Source organism: Acartia tonsa, chromosome 13 (genome assembly GCF_053477335.1).
Source record: "Acartia tonsa isolate MP-2025a chromosome 13, ASM5347733v1, whole genome shotgun sequence".
In the NCBI taxonomy this organism is placed as follows: domain Eukaryota; kingdom Metazoa; phylum Arthropoda; class Copepoda; order Calanoida; family Acartiidae; genus Acartia; species Acartia tonsa.
The window spans coordinates 5,231,264-5,254,866 of NC_137272.1; the positions used below are offsets into that span (position 1 = coordinate 5,231,264).

The 23,603-nt window shown below is 36.3% G+C and overlaps 1 protein-coding gene across 2 annotated transcripts in view; it reads left to right on the forward strand.

The window, feature by feature from the left end:
* LOC145304530 (NAD(P) transhydrogenase, mitochondrial-like) overlaps positions 1 to 23,603 on the forward strand; it is a 76,667-nt gene that overhangs the window by 20,987 nt on the left and 32,077 nt on the right. The window contains exons 11-20 of one of the 2 annotated variants that reach the window (XM_080146429.1): positions 599 to 632; positions 1,791 to 1,858; positions 2,355 to 2,510; positions 5,720 to 5,836; positions 7,613 to 7,681; positions 10,611 to 10,693; positions 11,459 to 11,557; positions 11,878 to 12,005; positions 22,554 to 22,619; positions 23,260 to 23,326. In XM_080146429.1, coding sequence (XP_080002555.1) covers positions 599 to 632; positions 1,791 to 1,858; positions 2,355 to 2,510; positions 5,720 to 5,836; positions 7,613 to 7,681; positions 10,611 to 10,693; positions 11,459 to 11,557; positions 11,878 to 12,005; positions 22,554 to 22,619; positions 23,260 to 23,326 — 887 coding nt within the window. Of the gene's footprint in view, positions 1 to 598; positions 633 to 1,756; positions 1,859 to 2,354; positions 2,511 to 5,719; positions 5,837 to 7,612; positions 7,682 to 10,610; positions 10,694 to 11,458; positions 11,558 to 11,877; positions 12,006 to 22,553; positions 22,620 to 23,259; positions 23,327 to 23,603 lie in introns of both variants that reach the window. The other variant, XM_080146427.1, reaches the window with a different exon arrangement.

Below are 23,603 nucleotides of genomic sequence, written 5' to 3' on the forward strand. Positions count from 1 at the left end.
TCAACTAGATTTGATTTCGATTGCCTGTTTGGTATGGCCTAAGAACCTACAAGGGTTTTTGCACTTTTTCTTTGTTTTGTATGTCAAATTGTAAGTTTTAAAAATAACTTCTACGAGATTTCTATGTCTGTAAGTGTACAATTAAGCACATTTTAAACATTCATCGGTTTTTATGAAAACTAGCCTTGCTTATTTGTTATCTAATAATAATAGGAACTGGAAATTAAAGGGATAGTTGCATAAAGTGCATTTGAAAAGTTTGATATCGAGCATAAGTCACAAGAATACCATCTAACATATATAATTTTGTATTACAATAAATAGTAATCAATTAGGCACCGCCAAAATAGTCATCATGCTGTTTTTTTGTGAAAACAGGACAACCATTTATGTTGCATATTTCCAAAAAGAAAATTATATTTTTAAAACTATTTGGTAGAAAATTTATATTCCTTCAAAAATATGTCCTAAAGATGTAGTTTAAACTATTGAACAGAAAAAAATAAGCAGTTCACTAAGTTCAAGTTTAAATGCACTTCGTGCAACTACCCCTTTAAAAACATATTGATTAAGATTTTTGTCTATCTTATCTGTATAGGTTGACATTGTGGAGGATGGCTCCACCGAAGGAGGTTATGCCAAGGAGATGTCCAAGTTGTTTATCTATCTATCTGTATAGGTTGACATTGTGGAGGATGGCTCCACCGAGGGAGGTTATGCCAAGGAGATGTCCAAGGAATTCATCTATCTATCTATCTGTATAGGTTGACATTGTGGAGGATGGCTCCACCGAGGGAGGTTATGCCAAGGAGATGTCCAAGGTGTTTATCTATCTATCTATCTGTATAGGTTGACATTATGGAGGATGGCTCCACCGAGGGAGGTTATGCCAAGGAGATGTCCAAGGAGTTTATCATCTAACTGTATAGGTTGACATTATGGAGGATGGCTCCACCGAGGGAGGTTATGCCAAGGAGATGTCCAAGGAGTTTATCTATCTATCTATCTGTATAGGTTGACATTATGGAGGATGGCTCCACCGAGGGAAGTTATGCCAAGGAGATGTCCAAGGAGTTTATCATCTAACTGTATAGGTTGACATTATGGAGGATGGCTCCACCGAGGGAGGTTATGCCAAGGAGATGTCCAAGGAGTTTATCTATCTATCTATCTGTATAGGTTGACATTGTGGACTCGGAGGATGGCTCCACCGAGGGAGGTTATGCCAAGGAGTTGTCCAAGGAGTTTATCTATCTATCTGTATAGGTTGATATTGTGGAGGATGGCTCCACAGAGGGAGGTTATGCCAAGGAGATGTCCAAGTAGTTTATCTATCTATCTATCTGTATAGGTTGACATTATGGAGGATGGCTCCACCGAGGGAGGCTATGCCAAGGAGATGTCCAAGGAGTTTATCTATCTATCTATCTGTATAGGTTGATATTATGGAGGATGGCTCCACCAAAGGAGGTTATGCCAAGGAGATGTCCAAGGAATTCATCTATCTGTATAGGTTGATATTATTGAGGATGGCTCCGCAGAGGGAGGTTATGCCAAGGAGATGTCCAAGTAGTTTATCTATCTATCTATATATAGGTTGATATTATGGAGGATGGCTCCACCGAGGGAGGTTATGCCAAGGAGATGTCCAAGGAGTTTATCTATATATAGGTTGACATCATGGAGGATGGCTCCACCGAGGGAGGTTATGCCAAGGAGATGTCCAAGGAGTTTATCTATCTATCTATCTGTATAGGTTGACATTATGGAGGATGGCTCCACCGAGGGAGGTTATGCCAAGGAGATGTCCAAGGAGTTTATCGAGGCTGAAATGAAACTGTTCCACGACCAATGCAAGGTAAATTAGAACGCTTATAACCATGAGTCTTTCTAACCTTCATTACAGGACAAACAGACAAAGTGAATTATAGAGAAGATATCTTTAATGTCTTTTTATGCATGACCGACAGACTGATGGACAAAGTAAATTATACAATTCATGCTCTTTGATTTACAGAGAATCTTAACTAAAAATTTCAGCTGCTTATCTTCAATAGAAGTTGAGAAAATCGCATTTCCCCTATAGCGTTACGGACGGACTGACGGATAGGGTAAGTGAATTTTAGAGTAGCTTCTCTAATAATAAAATCTAGCAGTGTTTTTATTTTATAGTAAATCCTGTATTAAAATTCCAAATATAAAAAAAGATTATTGGTCAACTTTTTTGGAGATCTGAATTGTACATAGTAACAATCCAAGACGGTTCTCATTGGAGACTTAAATCATATTCTTTATTTTCTTTTGTTAATGTGTTCTACCATTTTAAGTTTTTTTTTATTAAAACCCATTTTTAGGATGTTGACATTGTCATCACAACCGCCCTGATCCCCGGCAGAAAGGCCCCCATCCTGATCAAGAAGTACATGGTTGACGACATGAAGCCCGGCAGCGTTGTTGTCGACTTGGCGGCTGAGGCTGGCGGCAACATTGAGACCATCACTCCCGGAGAGGTAGGCTTTTATTATTATTTTTTGTCCTCTACTTCCAACAATTTAAAAATTCTATACTTTGACTTTCTCGTCATTTCTATGGCCTTGGAGACATAGGGATGTTACAGTCTCTTTGCAATGTCTTTCATGAGGTCAATCATCTTTTTTTTAATTTATAAAAGGCACCAGTTTTCATGAAATCTAATCTTATCTGATGACCTTTAACTGCACAAACAGCAAACCAAGGTCTTGTTTTTGTGTAAAACTAAATCATGCCTTGGTAAAAAAAAAGTATGATTATGTTACTTAACTTACTACAGACAACCAACTTTTTGATTTTACGACTTAATTAAAGTCCAATTAACTGTGCATGGAAATAAATTGCGCCTTTTTGGAGCCAAGGAATCCCTCTTATTTTTTTGTCATCAGAAAAACTGATATAGCAGCAGTAGGAGGAATTTTTTTCAAATATCGCTTCGAAACCGATCAAATCGTTTCTCAGCCATACTTGAAAATTATGTATAGCATTGTATCATATCCAGTTTTCTATGAATATAAAAATGTACAACCATAAGAATAAAAGGATATAATTCAAAATTTTTATATCCGCGGAAAGCTGTTTATAATACGATGCAACAAATAGCTAGCTTAGGCCGCTTAAATTTGAACCCACCTATCCGACAACAAGTAAGTGGATGTACTAGGTGGAATAATAACTAAGCCTAATCTTTACAGCTGACATCAACCTAAATGATAAATTGCTTAAACTTTTCTAATAAAACAGTTACAAAGTCTTTCCCCCATGGGTAAAGATTTCTGGTAGAAGAAACAATTACAGCAGCAATAATGAATAGATATGTATAGATGAACATATAACCCAGACAATCTGTTTTCAGTGGTGGGGACTTTTTTTGTCTGCTAGCAAATTGCTTTGTAGTGACTTGGCTGTAAAATATTTCTCACGCTATTGGGTGATACTCAACGACCTAATTGAAAATAGTCAGTGTCATACAGTTATTTAACCTCTGCCCCCTCTATTCTTTTACTTTATTGTAGCCATGTTAAGATTTATTAATCTTAAGGTTGGGCAATCATCTCCGCATTTTACCATAAGATTTCATGATCTAAAAGAGACCCAAAAGAAAATAAATAAGTAGAAATTTGATAATACAAATATTATATATTTATAAAATGTTTATATTATATATATTGACTGATTTAATCAGATATATTTGTTAACTTTATTTGATCAGTATAATAAAACTCCAGCCCAAGCAAATTTTCACATTTTACATTCACTAATCCCTAATTTATTAAAAATGTTAACTATTAAATAGACAAATTAAATGGTTTTATGTATCAGTGCAATTTTTGAATGAAAAGTCCAAAATGCTCACCAAAGAATGAAAATTCTAGCTCTCAAATGTTTTTTTATAACATATACAAAATGGATGTAATACAGAAGGACTTTGATCAAACTATTGTGCCTAATTGCTCCAGGAATTATAAGTTTTGAAAAAAATCTTTATAATAAAAAAATAGGAAAGGTTTAAAAGGTGTCTTAACTTGTTAAAATTAACGATCAGAGCTATAATTTACAGACGGATAGAAAAAAATCATTGGACAGTTTGGCTTTTACATGCAAATATTACACCTAGATCTCGGCCAATTTACTTTTCTGTATTTTGTAACTAAAGGTGGTATCTCATTTGTATGCATTATATGCTCCATACTCCTTAGTATAAGAATATTATTCTTAGACAAACGTTTCTTCAAAACAGTTGAGAATGATCGATTGAATTTTTGTCTTCCTGTAAAGAGATTAAATACATCATTTTTATGCATTTAATTCAGATAAGATTATTATTATTTCTACATATAAAATTATAAATGTATAAGAATAGGTGTATATTATACACTGCATAATCCAGATAACTACCTGAGCGAAGTAGCAGACTCTTTTCGTCTGCTAGCAATGTGCTTTTTGTTCTTTTGTATAGGAAACTGCTGTGTTACTGACGCTACAGTATACGTTAAGAAAAATGACCGGTCTTTAAAATAGTTTAGCCCCTCCCGTAATGAAGTTGTAACCCTATTTTTTGGAATGTGTGATCTTTATATACATGTATCAAAGAACATTTTCCGACATTCAGCAGGCTATAAAAGAAGAAATTCAAAATGAAAAAATTCAGACCCTTATTTTTTAAAGTAAATTTTACTTAGGCCGAAAAATCACATAGTAAAATTTAATTAAGCATAGGGGTTGTGTCAAGTTTTATCTTCAGCATAAAATTCTGCTTCCATAGACACTTTACCCGACTTCCTAGCTCTCATAAAAGTCATTTGAGCCCAAAAAGTATGTATCAAGACCTCAAAATCTATGATTTTTCGGCTTAACCAAAATTCACTTAAAATACATTAGGGTCTGAATTTTTTCATTTTGAATATTTTCTTTCAAAGCCTGCTGAATGTCGGAAAATGTTCCTTGATCTAATTTACCGCAACAAACACCATTATACATGTATATAAAGATCACACATACAAAAAAATAGGGTTACAACTTCGTTACAGGGGGGGCTAGACCATTTTAAAAACCGGTCATTTTTCGTAACGTATATTGTAATACCTGATTTCAATGGCTCCATACAAAATTGGGACATGGTCCTTCTTGTCCTGTGGGGAGGGCTACATATAACTCCTGTCCCCTGTTTTCTTTCACTTAAATTATGAAATAACAATTAATCTAAAACCGGTTTTTTCATGAAACTTTTTAGGTCAAAGGACATTAAGAATACATAAGGGCAAATCTCTCCCTCTTAAAAAAATTATATTATATGAGAGTAAAGTTTTTTTTTTATTTTCATAAGCTTTTCTGTATGAATATATCTAAGACAAGAAAATAAGATATTTTTAGACAGGTCAAAGGGAATGGTCATGTTTTTGCCTTATTTGATACAAGCAGTTTCTTTTATTCATTTTGGGCAGGCAAAATAAGAATTTGGATTAAGCCCCCCCCCCCCCTTTATCCTTACACACACCCCTAAAACATTCAAAGGGGTGTCAATTCAAAAATACTCGCACGCCCCCCTTTAATTTATGGGTAGTGTCTTAAATCATAAGGGGATAAAAATTTATTGGTGAACCTCCTAGTAAAACTAATTTTAAAAAGTCTGAAGTATTTCTGAATAAAAAGCAATCAGATCAACCATTTCAGTTATTTAATGTTTTAGGTTTCTGTGTATAACAATGTGACCCACATTGGTTTGACTGACCTGCCCTCTCGCCTGCCCACACAAGCCTCTACTCTGTATGCCAACAACATCTCCAAGCTGATGCTGTCTATGCAGGTTTGTTTACATAATTATAGTATAGAGAGAACCAAATTGAGAGCAGCATTACAAACAGAAAGGATAGATAGATATACTACTCCGTAAGGCAACAACATCTCCAAGCTTTTGCTGTCTATGCAGGTTTGTTTAAATATTTATATTATAGAGACAACCAATTAGAGAGCAGCGTTACAAACAGAAAGGATAGATAGATTAACTACTCTGTATGCCAACAATATCTCAAAGCTGCTCCTGTCTATGCAGGTTTGTTTACATAATTATAGTATAGAGAGAACCAAATAGAGCAGCATTTCAGATAGAGAGGTTAGATAAATAAACTACTGTGAAAGACTGACTTTTTTAACCGCTGGACCGATCACGGATTTTTACGTTAGATCCGTCAGGATTTTGTTATTGGGGAGGTCGTTTAACCCCTTTACTAGTAAAGCCCTGTGAAATTCACTCTACAAAGAAAGAAAAAATATAATATTCCTAAAAGTGAGCCGTTATTCTGAAATCCATGTAGACAATACTATAGACATTTTTTTAGATGATTTTTGTTGTAAATGAATATTCAATGTTTGTTAAAACTTAAAAAAAAACTTCAGACTATAAAAATATGTATACCCAAAATGTGTAAAACGATGTAAATAAAAAAAGTTATCATAATGTTTTTATCTTATACACACGAGCGATTTAAACTTAATATTAACATTAGATGTCTCTATGAAGCAGCAAATTATTCTAATTTCTTTGACTATGAATATTTTCTTGATATGTTTACCCTCTAATCAGTTTTAGATTAAAAACATCTAAATTACCCGAAATGTTCTTTTTTTAATTCTTCAAATTTTAGAAAACCCAATGTTTTGCCTATGAAATTATCATTTGTTATTGGTATAACTATATATATATACAGAAAACTACATCCCCCCTTTTTCAAAGACCTTTTTGGTCTGCTAGCAAATTGTTTTCTGCTGCTTGGCTGTTGGTTGATTTTTTCAATTGAGAGTCGGCACAAGGTCCTTGGGATGGGGACATACAGTTATTTAACCCCTTTCATCTCTAGTGTTCTACTCTAATGGTATAACATAATTTCATCTTGTGACCTTAACCCATACTGTTAATCTCCCCAAATATATTATTTGTATTGTATGCACCTCTGAACATTATTATGATTGTATAAAGTTTGAACATTAGGCTAAATAGGTATCATTTAGAGTGACACTTATCTTAATCTACAAACTTTTACCTTCATTATAATAAATTAGCAGCGGCGTAGCAACTAGTCTCCAGGAACGTTAATAATCGTGATTATAAGAGGAAAAATGGTTAAAATTCACCTTATATTTGTTTTTTAACCTCAACAAAATTTTTCCTTTAGTTTTGTATTTTGAGTCTCAAAAAGCGTCTTTTGTTTTTGGATGGTGGGTGGGGTAGAACTCCCTTCCTTCCAAATAAACAAAATTACCACTATATTCAAGAAGGTTTCCTGTTACGAGGATACAAATCGGTTGACTAGGTCTACCTTCTACACAACCTTCTCACTTCATTTAATTATTTTAAGCGCTTTAAAGGGCACTTTAAAAAAAGTAAAGGGGGCTGGGGGTAGCGTTAATTTTAGTTTTATTATGTAATAAGGAAAATTTAATAGTTTTGAGAATTTTTTTCTGGGGACAATTTTTTGATGTTTTTACGGTATGACAGTAGCGAATTGGCATTTTATCCAATTATCTAGTTTTATCCATACAAAAGGTATGTCTAACAATTCTAAAGGAAAAAAAATATTTTCAGGGAACCAAGGACCATTACTTCCTGGACATGGGAGATGACGTTGTACGTGGCTCAATTGTTCTCAACAAGGTAAATTAGTTTTGAGTAAATGTTTTTTTTTTGTATTTTGACTAAACAGTAGCGTTTGATAGTATTCCAACTAAAGGTACAAACTGTACACTAAAGAAGTTTGATAAATCAGGCTTAAAATATAAAGATATCTAATTAAAAAAAATCTTAAGCAAGAATGGTAATTTGTCAGAATTTCTCACTTGACACAAAAGGATTAAAGCTGAGTGAAAGGAAGATAATATTATCGTCCATTGTCATTTCCCTGATAACGTGACTAAAACCTAGTCTATTTTATTTTATCAAGTAACTCCAAAGTTGATTCTTAAAAAATATAAGAAATGAAAAAACAGCTACGATCTTCAATAGTAACTTATATTCTTAAAAATCGGATAATACTTTCTATAATAGCCATTCTATGAACTTTTAGAACACTACTTGAATGTGAAAAATGAGTCGTACAAAAATTTATTTTTGAGCTGCCAATTCTTCTATTTTATAGGGCCCATCTCAGGATTACGCGTGGATTTAAAACCAAACAAATAGGATTTTCTTACTTTACATTTAGGCAGCAAGGTTAATATATATATTTAGAGTTTGTCCTTACGTGTTCGGTAGTTGCAAGGAAGAGAGCGGACGTTGGACTGTAAATTACACTGGTACCTAAAGATTTATATCCACGATATCTTGTTCGTTGGCTTAATACTTTGGGTACCTACTTTGGCTAAATTTTGGTTGGTTCTAAACTAGTAGCGTCCAAACTTTTTAACCAATAATTCAATTCTACAGTAGGGGTAATTTTGTTTATCGTCTTTCTTTGGGAATGTACTTCCATATTTTTGTTCCTTAAGATCCCTTCGTTATTGATGGATTTACAAATTTAAAGTATTAAAGGTTTAAAGAGTATTTAAAATTTAGAGAAGAAGAGTTTTTATTTATTAAAAAGATAGAATACAAAAAAATAGTACTTTTTGTAAACTTATTGTTCTCTCTTTTCTTATAAAGAAATGCATTAGTATTGTTAAAAACTTTATTAGGGATGGATCTTTTATAGTATGTATAGACTTTTTTTTTATCTTTGATATAATAAAAATATCTGTTTAGCTACCTATTAATTGGATATGGCTTTTATTAACTAAATACAATTATATTAAAAGAAAATATACTTTTCAAGTCTGCATTCCAACAAAAAAAATATTTTTTCCATGCCACGAAGTATTTTAAATCAGATAAAACATTTGTTTTATCATAAACTAGTTGGCTTGCCCCTCTACGGGACAAAGGGGAAGTTCAGGAAAGTAGCCTAAAACCAAAATACATTTACAAAGTTTCCCTAAACTTGCAGGCCATTCAGATAATAAACCTTTACTACTTTATATTCTAGGATAGATTTTTTTTTGTCTCTTGTTAGGTATTATACTAAAAGTTTCGCTTCAAAATGCATAAAATTTCTGTTTATTTTTATCTCAAAATTATATTTGGTCCAACCCAACAATCCAGTGTTAGAATAAAGTTGAATTGAAATTGGCACACAAACATGTTTACATTACTTCTTAGGTTCAGGGAGGGAGGGGACATAGGGCTGTTTATTACACTAGTCTCTAAAGTTTTATAATAATATTTTCTTATTTATTGGCTTCACAACTGGAGACTTATAATGAATTTTATGTTTGGTTCATCAAGTTGAGTGCCCAATCACTAATTGTAATCTACAGAAGGGATAATTTTGTTTGTCATGATTAGGAATGTACATCAATTTATCGGCCATTGTCTTATCCCTTTAGATCCCTGTCTTTGTTTACATTTCTTTACTTCAGTGCCAATTTTAGATTACAATTTAAATAAAAAACACCACTGACTATGTTGTTGTTTCTTATCATCGACAGAATAAAGGAATAAATGTTTTATTTGTAAAACATTAAAACTGTATTATTTATTGGTTTAAAGTCATCAACTCTTTAACCCAATAATTCCTGAAAAGCAAAAACCAGTTGTTGCTTTGTTTCAGATATATGTTACTGAAAAAAAATTATTATTGTCTTAATATGTTTTTGTAACAGTGGCCATTGAAATCTCATGAATTCTCAAATTTATATTGAAAAAAAAATTCGTCTAGGGGTTAAAAGAAGTTTTTGCTTACAAAGTTAGAAACCCCTTCATTTTATTCCTTTCAAGATTTTTAAGAATACATTAGAATACTCCTCTAAAACCTTTGAAAAACCCTATTTTACCCCTTTTAAAATAAAAAATCTAATCACATTAGTAATTTTGACCAAAATTACTTGAGGGATCTAAAGGGAAAAGACAATGACCTATAAATTGATGTACATCCCCAATAATACACAAAATTACCCCTTAAGTAGATTAAAATTAAAGGTTAAACAAACACTCAACAATCAAAATTCACTCAATTCCCAAAAGTAGTAAGTAAACGAATGAGAAAACGTTATTATAAAACTTAGGGTACTTGTGTAAATAAAAGCCCATTGTCTCCTCACTAAAAAATCTCTACATCTTTTGAATGCATTATTTTTTTATCCCATATCCTTTAATTTTGTGAACCAAGATGTTTTTGTGTATATTTCACTTACTTGGTATCGAGTAGTATCTGGGGATAAATTGAAAAATACTTTGCAAGTGTAAACAGATACCGCGGGTTCTAAACAAAATTCTACACTTTTGTAATTTTTATAAGCGGTACTTATTATAATTTACACTTGTCGCTACACCCCCCCAGAGGCCTCTAGTGGCACTTTAGGGGAGGAGAGGGTATTCAAAGCGATATGGAATAGGAAATACCCTAAAACCAAACTTAGATCTAAAAATAAATAGCCTAAAACTATTCTGGGACCAAGATGAGGATTCAATCGAAATCTTAAGATATTGACAAAAAATCTTATTACTGTATAATATGTATAAAAGGACAAAGGTTATCCATCTATCTATTTAGGGTGCCACCACATGGCCACCAAATCCTCCAATTTCTGTTGCCGCGGTCGGAGCTGCTAGCGGAGCTGGCGCAGCTGTTAAGAAAGGAATGGTTTTGTCACAGTCATCTTACATTTGTTGCACGAAAGGGGACTATGCACGAATAAAAGCAAGTGATTTTAAGCATTAAACCTGAGTACAAAACATTTGATGATATTTCATAAAAAATTGCTTGAAGTTTTTTCATATAAATATATTTAACAAAGACCTGGAATATACACTAAAAAACTTCTCAGGTTCAATGCTAGAAGGTACCTAAAAGCACTTGCTAACGTTCGTGCAAAGTCCCCCTTTAGGCAGTTTTTTTTTGTGGTTGAAAAAAATTAAAATCTTAGTTTATTTCCTCTTTTTTGTCTCAATTTCAAATAATGTAATCCAAACATTGGTTTCATTTACTATTATAAAGTTTTAGTATTTCCCTCCGCTGCCACTTTCATTAAATTTATTGTTTGGTAGGTACTATTTTTTTTCTCAACAATTAAAATTATAGAAAGGGATTTCACTTCTTTACAGGCATCTCATTTGAGCTAATATATTGTATTTTTCTGTTTAACCTTTCTTATTTTCACGTAGTAGGGTGTAGGGAATGTGATTTAGACAAACAACTCTAAGTCAAAGTTTCCCTTATTTTTTCCTCCTCCCCCCCCCTTTTTACCCACTTCCCTTCAGCTACATAAAAAAACAAGTTTTACGCCAACAAAATATTTAATTTTTGTTAATTTCAAATGTAATTAATTGGCTGATTGGCAGCCCCTGACTTTCACGTTTAATATTTCTGCTGGAAAATTGACAAAATCATTGACCCCCTGCAGAACCCCCTCCACCCCCCAACCCCTTCAACACGACCATGAAGACTGCCCTGAGCTACACAGCTGGTATGGGAACCATCAATGCCCTTGGTGTTGGCAGGTAAGGTCCATTTTTTTCTATTGGATCACCAAGCGGATTTTAATGTCTTCCCTCTTTAAGTATATTTGAAATAATTTCAATTTTCTACCATGTTGTTTTTAAAATATCAGGACTAGAAAATTGTATTGAAATTCGTATTTTAAATGCTCTAAATATGACCAAATGTATATATATGTTCATAATTAAGAACAGTTTGACTTAATTAGAGCATTTGACTAAAAGGTTACACCTAACTTTACAGAAAATATTAAAAAATAATCCCTTTAGGATTTAAAACAGATATCATTTAAATGAAATATTTATTTCATTTTTATTTTCAGCCCCAACGCCGCTTTCACCAACATGTCCACCACCTTCGGTCTTGGCTGCATTGTTGGCTACCACACTGTCTGGTCTGTTGTACCTGCCCTCCACTCTCCCCTCATGTCCGTCACTAATGCCATCTCAGGTAAGTGTATGCAAGTAGGACACCTGCCATACTTGGCTGCATTGTTGGCTACCACACTGTCTAGACTGTTGTACCTGCCCTACACTCTCCCCTTATGTCTGTCACTAATGCCATCTCTGGTAAGTGTATGCAAGTAGGACACCTGCCATACTTGGCTGCAGTGTTGGCTACCACACTGTCTGGTCTGTTGTACCTGCCCTCCACTCTCCCCTCATGTCTGTCACGAATGCCATCTCAGGTAAGTGTATAAATGTAGGACACCTGCCATATCTAGCTGCCGTATTATCTCAGGTAAGTGTATGTATGTAGGACACCTTGCCATACTAGACTGCATTGTTGGCTACCACACTGTCTAGACTGTTGTACCTGCCCTCCACTCTCCCCTCATGTCCGTCACTAATGCCATCTCAGGTAAGCGTATGCAAGTAGGACACCTGCCATACTTGGCTGCAGTATTATCTCAGGTAAGTATATGTATGTAGGACACATGCCATACTTGGCTGCATTGTTGGCTACCACACTGTCTGGACTGTTGTACCTGCCCTCCACTCTCCCCTCATGTCTGTTATGTAGGGCTCCTGCCATACTTAGCTGCATTGTCCAATAGATAACTAGCCATTACGCTCCTAGCCTCTAGGAGCTCCTTATTTTAAGGGGTAGAGAGAGCCTAAAAACTAGCTTAAAACCATCTTTAGACTTAAATCTGTAAATGAAATAGACTAAAAACATCACTGGATCTATGTGAAGCATACCTAAATAGAAAACCAATCATTAGTTACTAGTTATTGGGATCTTAAGCTTCAGACAAGAAAACCTTACTATTGTATATAATAGGATAATAGAAAATCTTGATGTAGGTTAAAAAGTAGAACAATAATATTATGACATCTCTTATATCCCATTTTTTGTTGAAAAACCTCAGAACAAAAATAAAAAAATTCTCGGTAAAATAAATGCACTAAAAGTCCTTCGCAGTAGGGTTTGCAATTGGCAGCATTGGCAGGAAATAGTGCACATTTAGTTCCCACACTCTTTGGATTTGAAGGAACTGCTGTATTCTTAAGCGGATAATATCTAAAAGTATCAATTTTAAACAATGAAAAAAAATATCGAAGCGGATATCATATAAGTTTTTTTTGTAGTTGATATTTTTATGGTTTGAATAATGGCCAAACAGCTGATCTTAACCTGCATTTTATGATTTGTGATTAAAGTATCTAAAATGGCTCATTATTAATGTACATTGAAAATCCGTTCAGGGAGGGAGGGGGCATTGGGCTGTTAATTTTACTAGTCCCCAAAGATTTATAATATAATTTTCTTACTCGTAAGATCAAGAACTTTGATTGGTTGGTTCATTAGGCTGAGTGTTCAAATGTTTCATACACTAATGGTAAAGATAAAGAGGGGTAATGTTGTGAAACATTATTGAGGACGAATTTCAATTTATAGGCCATTTTCCCAAAATACAAATCTCACAATTAAACACTAGTCCACACAAATGCCACTCAGTTTAAAGTTTTACTCTTCTTTATTATTGATTTCCATAACTTGTTGGTTTTTGGCTAGGGGCCTGGATTCAGCAATATAATTCAACTTTGAATTGCTTAAGAATGAGTTAACTTTGAATATAACTAATTTTGAAATGTAACCGAAGGGAAGTGGGTTTGAAGGTTACAAATAAAGGAAGTGGGTAAGGATGTTTTTACTTATTATTGCTTGTCAGAATCCTGGACCCTTTTTCATGGATTTATTAAGGTTTGAGATATGGGTCAAATATAAGATTTGCTTATTTAAAACCTTCTATAAGATAATTTAAAGTTCTTTAAAGGATTAGGTCAAATATGGATAATTTTATCCAAAATGTCTCAACCGATGTAGGGCGAAGTATAGAGAAGCTCAACAGTATAATATTTATAAAGCTGTACATTTATATCCTCATAATAAAGTAACAGGATGTCTATCTGTTGTTTGTTTGTTCCAAGGGATCTGTCTAACCGCTGAACTGATCGGGTTCTCCCTAACAGGGTAGCTTCTCATAGATCCCGGGAAGGTTTATATTTATTTTGGAGGAGGGCACCACCACCCCCCAAAAGAAATCACCCCTAGAAAAATATTTCTCTAAAAAAATTCGGGTTATCGAATTCAACTCCCCCCTCCTCAAGTGTCCTTAAGGGCCTTTAGGGGCGTATCCGTAAGTAAAATATCTTATACAATAATACATGTTGTTGTTGTTGTATTGGCTGCTCATAGTCCATATTCGTGTCCAGGTTGTCATCAGTAGGTGGGGGAGGGGAGGCTTATGGAGGGGGCTCTGGAGGGGGGCGTTGAAGAGGAGGGAGGCTGGTGAAACTGGGGTGTGATGATAGGAAGGCAGCTACGAGGGTGGGATTTTGCCAGAGGTCAATGGGATTTAGGTTGGTGGGGTTATTAGGGCAGGAAAAGAGGTGTTGGACTGTTTCAGGGGTAGGATTGTTGGGGCAGGATGGGCAGTTGGGTGAAAGAGAAGCGTTGATGGAATGCAGGTAACTTTGGAGCTTAGGACAATAATTGGATCTTAATTGGGAGAGGATGGTTCTGTAGTGCCTAGGAAGTTGGATCTCAGAGGGGTTGATGTTGGGAGGGGCATGATTAAGGACAGGATTAGGGGGGTAGGAGTTGATGGCTTGGGTAACTGCAGAGGTGTGGAGTCGGGAGATGGTGGATTTGTAATTTGCAGGGAGGAGAGTGTTGTCAGGGGTGAGAAAAGGTTGGAGATTCGGGAGGAACATGGATTGGAGGGTGGATTTCTTGGATCTAGGACCAGGAGGGGTTGTGACATTGGGGAAGGATGGGTGGGAAGGACGGAGGGAGGAGGCCAGGTACTGGGAGCATAAAAGGGAGAGGTGGTTCCGTACTGGTAGGATTTTAGTTTCTTGGTGGAGGTGGCTGATGGGGGATTTTTTGGTGGAACCAGTACAGATGCGGAGGGCTTGGTTTTGGAGGACTTGGAGTTTGTCAATGTTGTTTTTGGAGGTGTTAGGAAACCAGACAGGACAGGCATAGGTGGTGATGGGGCGGAGGAGGGTGTTGTAAGTGGTGAGGAGGGTCTCCTTCTGGTGGCCCCATTTGGTGCCAGCCAGACATTTAAGGATTCTGAGGCGGGAGGAAATTTTAGAGGAAATGGTGGAGACATGGGAACTGAAATTGAAAAAGGTGTCAAAGGTAACTCCAAGGATCTTAGGGGTTTTCTCAAGGGGGAGGATGGAGCCGTTAATTTGGACTTGAGGATGGAGGTTGGATTGGTGCTTACGGTCAGGAGTGAAAAGGGTGACAGTGGATTTGTTGGGGGCGATGGAGAGGCCATTGGTGGAGGCCCAGTCAGCGATTGAGGAGAGGTGGGAGTTGATGGATTCAACTGACTGGGGGATGTCAGGAGAGGAGTGGAAGGAGTTGAGGTCGTCGGCATAGGAGGAGGTGGTGGCAGGGGGGATGTGGGGGGCATCTGCTATGTAGAAGTTGAAAAGGACGGGGGAAATAACAGAGCCTTGGGGGACACCAGTGTGGACAATTCTGGGGGAGGAGTTGGTATTTTGGTAGGAGCAGAAGGCCATTCTGCCACGCAGGTAGCAGGACAGCCATCTGATGATGTTTGGATGGAGGTTTGAAGAGGAGATTTTTTGGAGAAGGAGATGGATTGGGATGCAGTCGAAGGCTTTGGAAAGGTCAATGGAGGCTACGGTTGTGCGGCTGGGGGGGAGGTTTTGGTTGAAACCGTTAGCAATGGAGGTGGAAAGATTAAGGAGTGAGGATGTGGTGGAGTGGAGGGGTTTGAAGCCATGTTGAGAGGGGTGGGTGGAGAGGGATTGTTTAAGGTATGGGAGAAGGAGGCGTTCAAGGACTTTAGCTGCAGGACAGAGGAGGGAGATTGGGCGGTAGGAGGTGGAAAGGTCAGGGGGTTTACCAGGTTTGAGGAGGGCAATAATTTTGGAGAGCTTCCAAATGGCAGGGATATTAGCAGCGGAAATGGAGAGGTTGAAGAGTTTGGTAAGGTAGGAGATGCCATTTGGACCAAGGTGTTTGAGGTGGAGGATGTTGAGGTGATCAGGGCCAAGTGCAGATGAATTTGAGGAATTTTTAATAGCTTCAAGGACAAGGGCAGGTGTGAAAGGTTGGAAATCTCTGTTGAGGCGGTGGCGGTGTCTAATTTTGCGGATAATTTTTCTGGAGGAAGGGTTGGAGGTGTGGCGGGAGACAGAGGTGAATTGTTTGATGAAGGATTCAGCAATGTGGGCGTGGGAGGTGTGAACTTTGTTGTTGAAGGAAATGGGTTGGTTGGAAGGAGGGGAATTGTTTTTGCCAGAAAGGGATTTGAGGAGGGACCAGAATTTGGAAGGGTTGGTTCTATGGTCGGATTTGGAAAGGGTTTCTTGCCATTTTTTGTTGGAGTGTTGGTTTACTATTGAGGAAATTTGTTCATTGAGGATTTGGATTTGAGGATCATGGGGGTTAATTTCTCTTAAGGAGTCTCTTTGCTGGATAAGGGGCTTAGCAGACTGGGGGAGGGAGGGATTGGAGTTTTTGATGAAGCCAGCAGGGACTGTGTGTTTGGAGGCAGTTTGGAGGATTTGGCGGAAGGTGGCTTCACCTTGGGAGCAGGAGGAGGGTTCAGGAAGATCTTCAAAGAGGGTTTCAGTTTCAAGGGTGAAGGTGTCCCAATCTGCTTTACGGAAGTTGTGGAAAGTTTTGACAGGGCGGGGGTTTCTGTTGATTTCAGGAAGGGAGAGGAGGATGGGGAGATGATCAGAACGGAGGGTGGTGAGGGTGTGCCAGGAAAAGTCAAGGGCAAGGTGGGCAGAGCAAAGGGAAAGGTCGGGGGAGGTGGGTTGGCCGTTGGGGGGGAGGCGGGTGGGGGAGTCCTCGTTGAGGAGGCAGAGGCTGCTCTCATTGAGAGCTTCCAGCAGAGCCTCCCCACGATTCATGGCAGATTGGTCAAGGGTGATGGAGTTCCAGGCAGGGTTGTGGGCATTGAAATCACCGACTAGGATAAGGTCATTTGGGTTGTCAAAGAGGAGGTTAAAGTCAGGGGTGTATTGGGGGGGACAGGAAGAATGTGGAGGAAGGTAAAGGTTGATGATTTGTGTAGGAGAGCCATTGCGGGAAATTTGGATACCATCGATCTCAAGGGGGCCATTGGAAAGGTGATTGAGGTCAAGGTGGGTGAAGGGGATGTCATCGGCAATAAGGAAGGCTATTCCTCCACCAGGTCGGTCTTGACGATCCTTCCTGAGAAAGTTATAGCCAGGGAGGGGTTTGGGATTGGATTTGCTGGAGAGTTTGGTTTCTTGGAGGCAGGTGATGGGGATGTTATGGGTAGAAATAAGGTTGTGGAGTTCATCTTGGGTGGTAAGGAGGCCATTACAATTGAATTGAAGGACAAAAGGTTTACCAGGAGGTTTTCGGGGGGCAGGGGTGGGTGGAGGAGGGGGCGGGGGTGAAGGAGGAGCTGCAGGGGAAGGAGGGGTAGACGGGGAGCTAGGTGATGGGAGGGGTGTAGGGGGAGATAAGTTAGGAGAGGGAGGGGGTGAGGTTGGGGGGGAGCAGGAAGGGCAAAGCCAGAAAGGGGAGTAGTGGGTGGCAGATGGGAGGAGGGAGCATTTAGGGTGGATCCATTGGAGGCAGGAGTTACATTGGAAGGAGCCAGTGGATTTTGTAACACCTAAGGAACAGACTGTACATGGGAATTTAGGACCGCGGGGTTTGGATGGGGGTGTTGGTGGTTGGGGGGAGATAGGTGAAAAGGGAGTTGTTGAGGTAGAAATGCAGGGTGGGCAGGACCAGTTGGAATTGTAATCGGATTTGGATGGAAGGAGGGAACATTTAGGATGAACCCAAAGTTGGCAGGAGTTGCAGAGGAAGGCACCAGTGGAGCGGGTAATATTGCGGGAGCAGGTAGAACAGGGGTATTTGGGGCCAGGATTCGGGTGGATGTCGCCAGAGAGGATGAGGGGAGGAGGGGGAGGGATGTTGGATGTGGTTATGGAGGGTTGGAGTTGAAAGGCCTCCAAGGCCTCCAGAGCTGACAGGGGCTGACTTAAAAGCCTATTAGGCCAGCCCCTTGGTGGAAACCCGGACAGGGTGAATGGTCAAGCAGGTGTGTTTGATGCAGGTTTGCCCGGGGACTTCTTCTCCATCTCCCCGGATAGGACCACTCCGGAAAAGCTTGCATCCTCGGTCCTTCAATAATACAATAATACATCACACATAGAAGTAATTTTCTGAGAAAGTTTGTCTAGAAATTTTCTTTGACAAATTTGACAGCTTAGTTTCTAAGTTATTGCAGTTACATATTAAAAATTTTATTTAGTTAATTGGTTATTTTTAAAAATTACGCTTTTCTATAATTAGGGTTGGTCCGTCCGTCCGTAATGGTTAGCTCTTTTCGTTAATTTTAACATGTAAAATATGTCCTATCGATTTATATTTTGCATGATGATTCCTGTATCAGTTAGGTACAACTAAGAAAGCGCATCAACTCTATAATCGTTACCATAAAGTCCGTATGTCCATTTAAAAGATTCTGATTTTGGTATATTGATTCCTATTGCAATGTTATAAGCGAGGCATCTCTATAATCAAGTCCTAAATATGTCAGTAGGTTAAATTGATCTGAAATCCCTAATAGAACTTATTGACTGAGGAGTGTTAAAATATTAATTTAGTTAAGTATTTCTATACAGATTAGGTCAGGTTAAGATATTAATGTACAACTATGCCCCCCGCAGGGGTTAGACATTTAAAAAACCTATAATATGGTCTAAAATAGGTTAGGTAAGGTTAAGTATCCGCTCCAAAGTTTTCCACTCTGACGTTTGGGACTCCTGCGTTTGTCCTAGGACCCTAAAACACAAATGAATCAAATTAAAATGGGTAAAATGGGTAATGATCGTGTGAACCTAATTCTTTAATGTGGAAATGTACAGAGAACAAGGACATAAGCTGCTTTTGGTTACATTAAGAAATAAGAGCTCTACACCCTAAAAGATACTTTTTCGTGGGTCTTACTTAAGATAAGGTTCCCAGGCGCATATGATTTTTCCCATGTGATAAAAATATTTTATTTTATTTCTTGGTATGCTAGGGGTGAAGCAACAATATTTTTCAAGAAGTTTTTATTAGAATATTTTGATAATAAAAAGTTTTTTGAATAAGAGTACATATTTACATACTTATAATACAATAATGGTGTGCTATAACTTCAGCTAAAAAAACATTTCAATGGAACTTCTGAAATCAAAAAAGCTAGAATCAACATAGCAAAGAATATTGGAAACGCTAAACTCAAGTAGTAGATAATTTTATTTTTAATAACCTGAACAGTATTTCAATTGCATGATTTTGATAGTAAAGATTTAGCCAAAAACTGTTGCAAAATTCAAATATCTAAATTTACCTGGTTGAAGATTTTGTTTTTGTCTATTTTAAAATGGTTTTGCCTTAACGAGAGTACTTTATTTATAAAGTTGTTTTAGAAATATTAATTTGACATTGAGATGGCTTCGCTCTAAAACTTGGATATTCAGAAATTTAACTTAAGAAAAACCTACTTTGTTTAAGTCAGGCACATTCAAATTTTGCTGTTGATATTCCTGCAGAAATGTTGGCACACCATTGATAATACAAGAATTGGGAAAGTAACATATGTCAAAAGAATTGGGCTTCTCAAACTTTCTCTAGATATATGCACGGATAAATGGAAAAATATATTTCTAGTATGGCTTCGAAACCGATTAATATCTGCTGGATTATAACCGGTTCTAAGCAATACTAAAAAAATCATGTATTGTAATGTATCCAGTTTTCTACGAATATAAAAATGTACAAACATAATATTAAAACCAGTTTTATTAGCCCATGTGTTTAGCATCTTGGGTCTAACAAAACTGTAAGCTAAGATATTATTTTTATGTTATGTATCCTACCTATTTTTTGGTTAAGTTTTTGTGGTGTTTCGTCATATTTTTACAGTTTCTTTTGACAGGTTATTTAAGTTAGGTTAAGTAAATGTTAATGATTGTCCCACAGAGTTAGGCATTTGGCCCCGCAGGGACTAGAAAAAGAAGAAAAGCTACTGTTAAAATACGACAAAACGCCCCATAAGAGGCGATGCCACGAAACCGACAATACCCGATTTTTTTTAAAATACATTTTAAGTTACCTCCTCTAGTTTATATTAAACATTGATAAACAAAACCAAATTTTTCTATAAAATAAAGTGGTTAAAAATACACTAAGTCACACTTTCCTTTAATATAGAAGATTTAAAACTTGAACTTTTTCTAATGTGTTTTACTACATCAATTATTTTCTTCTTAATTTTCTCTTAATTTCTGGGGAAATATGATAAAATACAGTTGCCCGTTTCTTTTATAACTTCTCAGACTTTTTTGTCCTACTTTTGCATAGCATTAAAAAAAATTTTCTTTTTTACATTTAACTTTAAATAAGACTCTATATTTTAGGGCTTTGTGTTGGAAGATTTTCTGTATACTGTAATATTTAATTTTTTTCTTGATGTATCTTTAGGGCGGAGGTCCAAGAACACTCTATTGTCAATTTAAATAGACTCTTCAGCAGCGTGGCGGAGCCGTTTCATTTTTATGCGGCTTCGGCTCCGCGGAGCCGTATCTGGAAATACGGCTTTGGCTCCGACCTAAAATCAAGAAAAACTCTACATATTTTTTTCCACATAAAAAATATTTTTTATTTTGAAGGTTTTAAAAGTTAAATTTTTGATAAAAATGAACTTGAAAAACTTAAAAAGGGCATTTGCATATGACAAAACAGAGTTACCAAATTATAATTTATAAAAAAAATCTCTTTATTTATCTAGTCTGGAGCCGGAGCCGTTTTTTAACGAAAATTACGGCTTTGGCTCCAGCAAAATATGGCGGCTCCGGCTCCGCAATGCTGCTCTTTAGATGTCCATATTATTGATTAGATTACATGCTCTTAAACACTTTTGTAGTACCATAAGACTTTATTAGGCTAAAAAGATGCAATGTCAATAAAAGTATTAACCACAATGACTCAAATAATACCTACCATAGTTGTAAGTTGGTTATAGAGCAGTTACAAGTAATTGTGTAAGCATTTTTGTGTGCATATTAAATTAAATATTTTACATAATGAAAGAAAGTTTTATTTTGTTAATTTTGTTCATGGAGATGCTTTATTTATACAATAAGGATACACAAAAATTACCACTCCTGTTGATTACAATTAGTGGTTGAAATGTTTGGACACTCAACTTAATGATCCAACTAATCATAATTTTATAAAAGTTCCCAAATTTGTTAAGTAAACGAATAAGAAAACGGTATTATAAAAATTTGGGGACTAGCTTAATTAACAGCCCAATATTCCCTTCCTCCCTACTTTTTAATCTCTTTTTTTTTACAGTGTAGTCTAAGAGCTTTTGAATTACAGAAAACCCATAAAAACAAATGGATATAGGTCTTTGAAAATAAGATCTATTTTGCCTTTGTGTCTAGTGATTCAATTTGGTTTTTGGCTTTTCAATTTCGAATTCTATTTATAGATAAAGAAAAGAAAGTAAATTCTTCTTAGTAGCAAAGCTTCTAAAAAATTCACTTTATTCTCCATTTATATCTTCTTTGTAGAGGTTAGACCACGCACAATGATTCTCCATTTATAACTTCTGTGTAGAGCTTAGGCCACGCACAATGGTTCTCCATTTATATCTTCTTTGTGGAGCTTAGACCATGCACAATGATTCTCCATTTAAATCTTCTTTGTAGAGCTTAGGCCATGCACAATGGTTCTCCATTTAAATCTTATTTGTGGAGCTTAGACCATGCACAATGGTTTTCCATTTATATCTTCTTTGTAGAGTGTAGGCCATGCAAAATAGCTTCTTTGGATACAGCATGACTTGAAACACCTGAAAAATAACAATACCTTCTTTTGTTATAAATCAAAAACTTTTTGATAAATTGGGTATTTTTAAACAACAAAACTCGCAAAAAACACTTTGGATGCACAAAGTAATTCCTTATTTATTTGTTTTTCTTCTTTTCAAGTTGCATTTATAATGTTTACTCTTTTCTTCTCATTTTTCAATTGGTATTTTATGTATGTTTGACTTTTGTAAAGCTTTAGATACAATGAAATAAGCCAATCCTGACACGTAGTACACCCGCTCGTTGTCGGCGAATGTCAGGTGATTGTCAGATTTGTGTCTCGGCCTGACCACCGCATCAGAACTAAAGACGTTAAAACTTGTTACTGCTACTGTTATTTCAGGTATGCGACATTACTAGTAGGGGAAATGCATTAGCCCAACAATGCAATACGTAACTCATACATAGTTTCATACTTTTAAGACAAAGGTTGTGTAATCAAAGGGTTGGTCTTCTGGAGAATGATTGGCCACATAATCCTGCACCTTTATTTAGAGATACAACAAAATAAGATCAACGCTGTATCCCGTCCTCTTTAATGATTATGTTTTACGGCTTCTTTGTTTATAATTTTTTTTTATTTTAGGTATTACCGCTGTCGGTGGTCTGCTGTTGATGGGTGGTGGTTACTATCCTACTAACACTGTTGAAGGTACGTACATACGAGTTATATTAGTAGAGTAGCTACACTTCTCTTGATTGTGTTGTGAGACTTGTAACTGTTCTTAAATGTAAATGTTGATGATATTTTCTTGAATCGAAAATTTTCGTTATTTTGGACAAAAACTTTTTTAAAAAGGCGTTTGAATGTTTTTAATAAGTACTAGCGTCTGCGTTCCTAGTAACAAGGGGCTCTGTATTTGAAGTGATGTACATTATATTATCAAAACATTAGAACAGAAATAAAACTATAGAAATAGCATAAATTACACTTTCCCCCTTTTGCCCTTTCTAATATTATTGCTATTGTGCGTCTTTTTACGAATTTGTCGGTTGTGATTGTACAAAGAGACAAATAAGACGATGACTGATAAATTATTTTACATCCCCAATGATTATGCACAAAATTACCTATTTTGTAGATTACAATTATTGGTTAAAACGTTTGGACACTCAACATAATGTATTAAACAATCAAAATACATAAAAAGTTGTTACGCCAACCAATAAGAAAACGTTATTAAAAACTTTGGAGACTAGTGTAATTAACTGCCCATTGTCCCCTTCCATCCTGTATTGCATTGCATACCATTTAAATAAAACATAATGACCTAATTATTATTATTATTTAGGTTTGGCTGCGGCTGCTGCATTTATTTCATTCATCAACGTTTTTGGTGGCTTCATTGTTACTGCAAGGTAAGATAGTAAAAAAATGTTGCAATCGTCCAAATATTATCACGAAACCTAGGCTTCTTTATTTATTTTATTCTAATCTGTCATATCGTATTAAAAATCGTAAATCGAGCGCAAGGATGTTTCTGTCCATAACACAAATACTGTAACTATAAATAAAACATAGTTGCAATACATACATTTGTCCTACCTTCTTGATAAGGATTTCCTTTAGGGTAAAGCGGGGCGAACTCTGTGTTTTTTTCGGTTTTTTGAACCTGCAAATCGTAAAAATTATTTT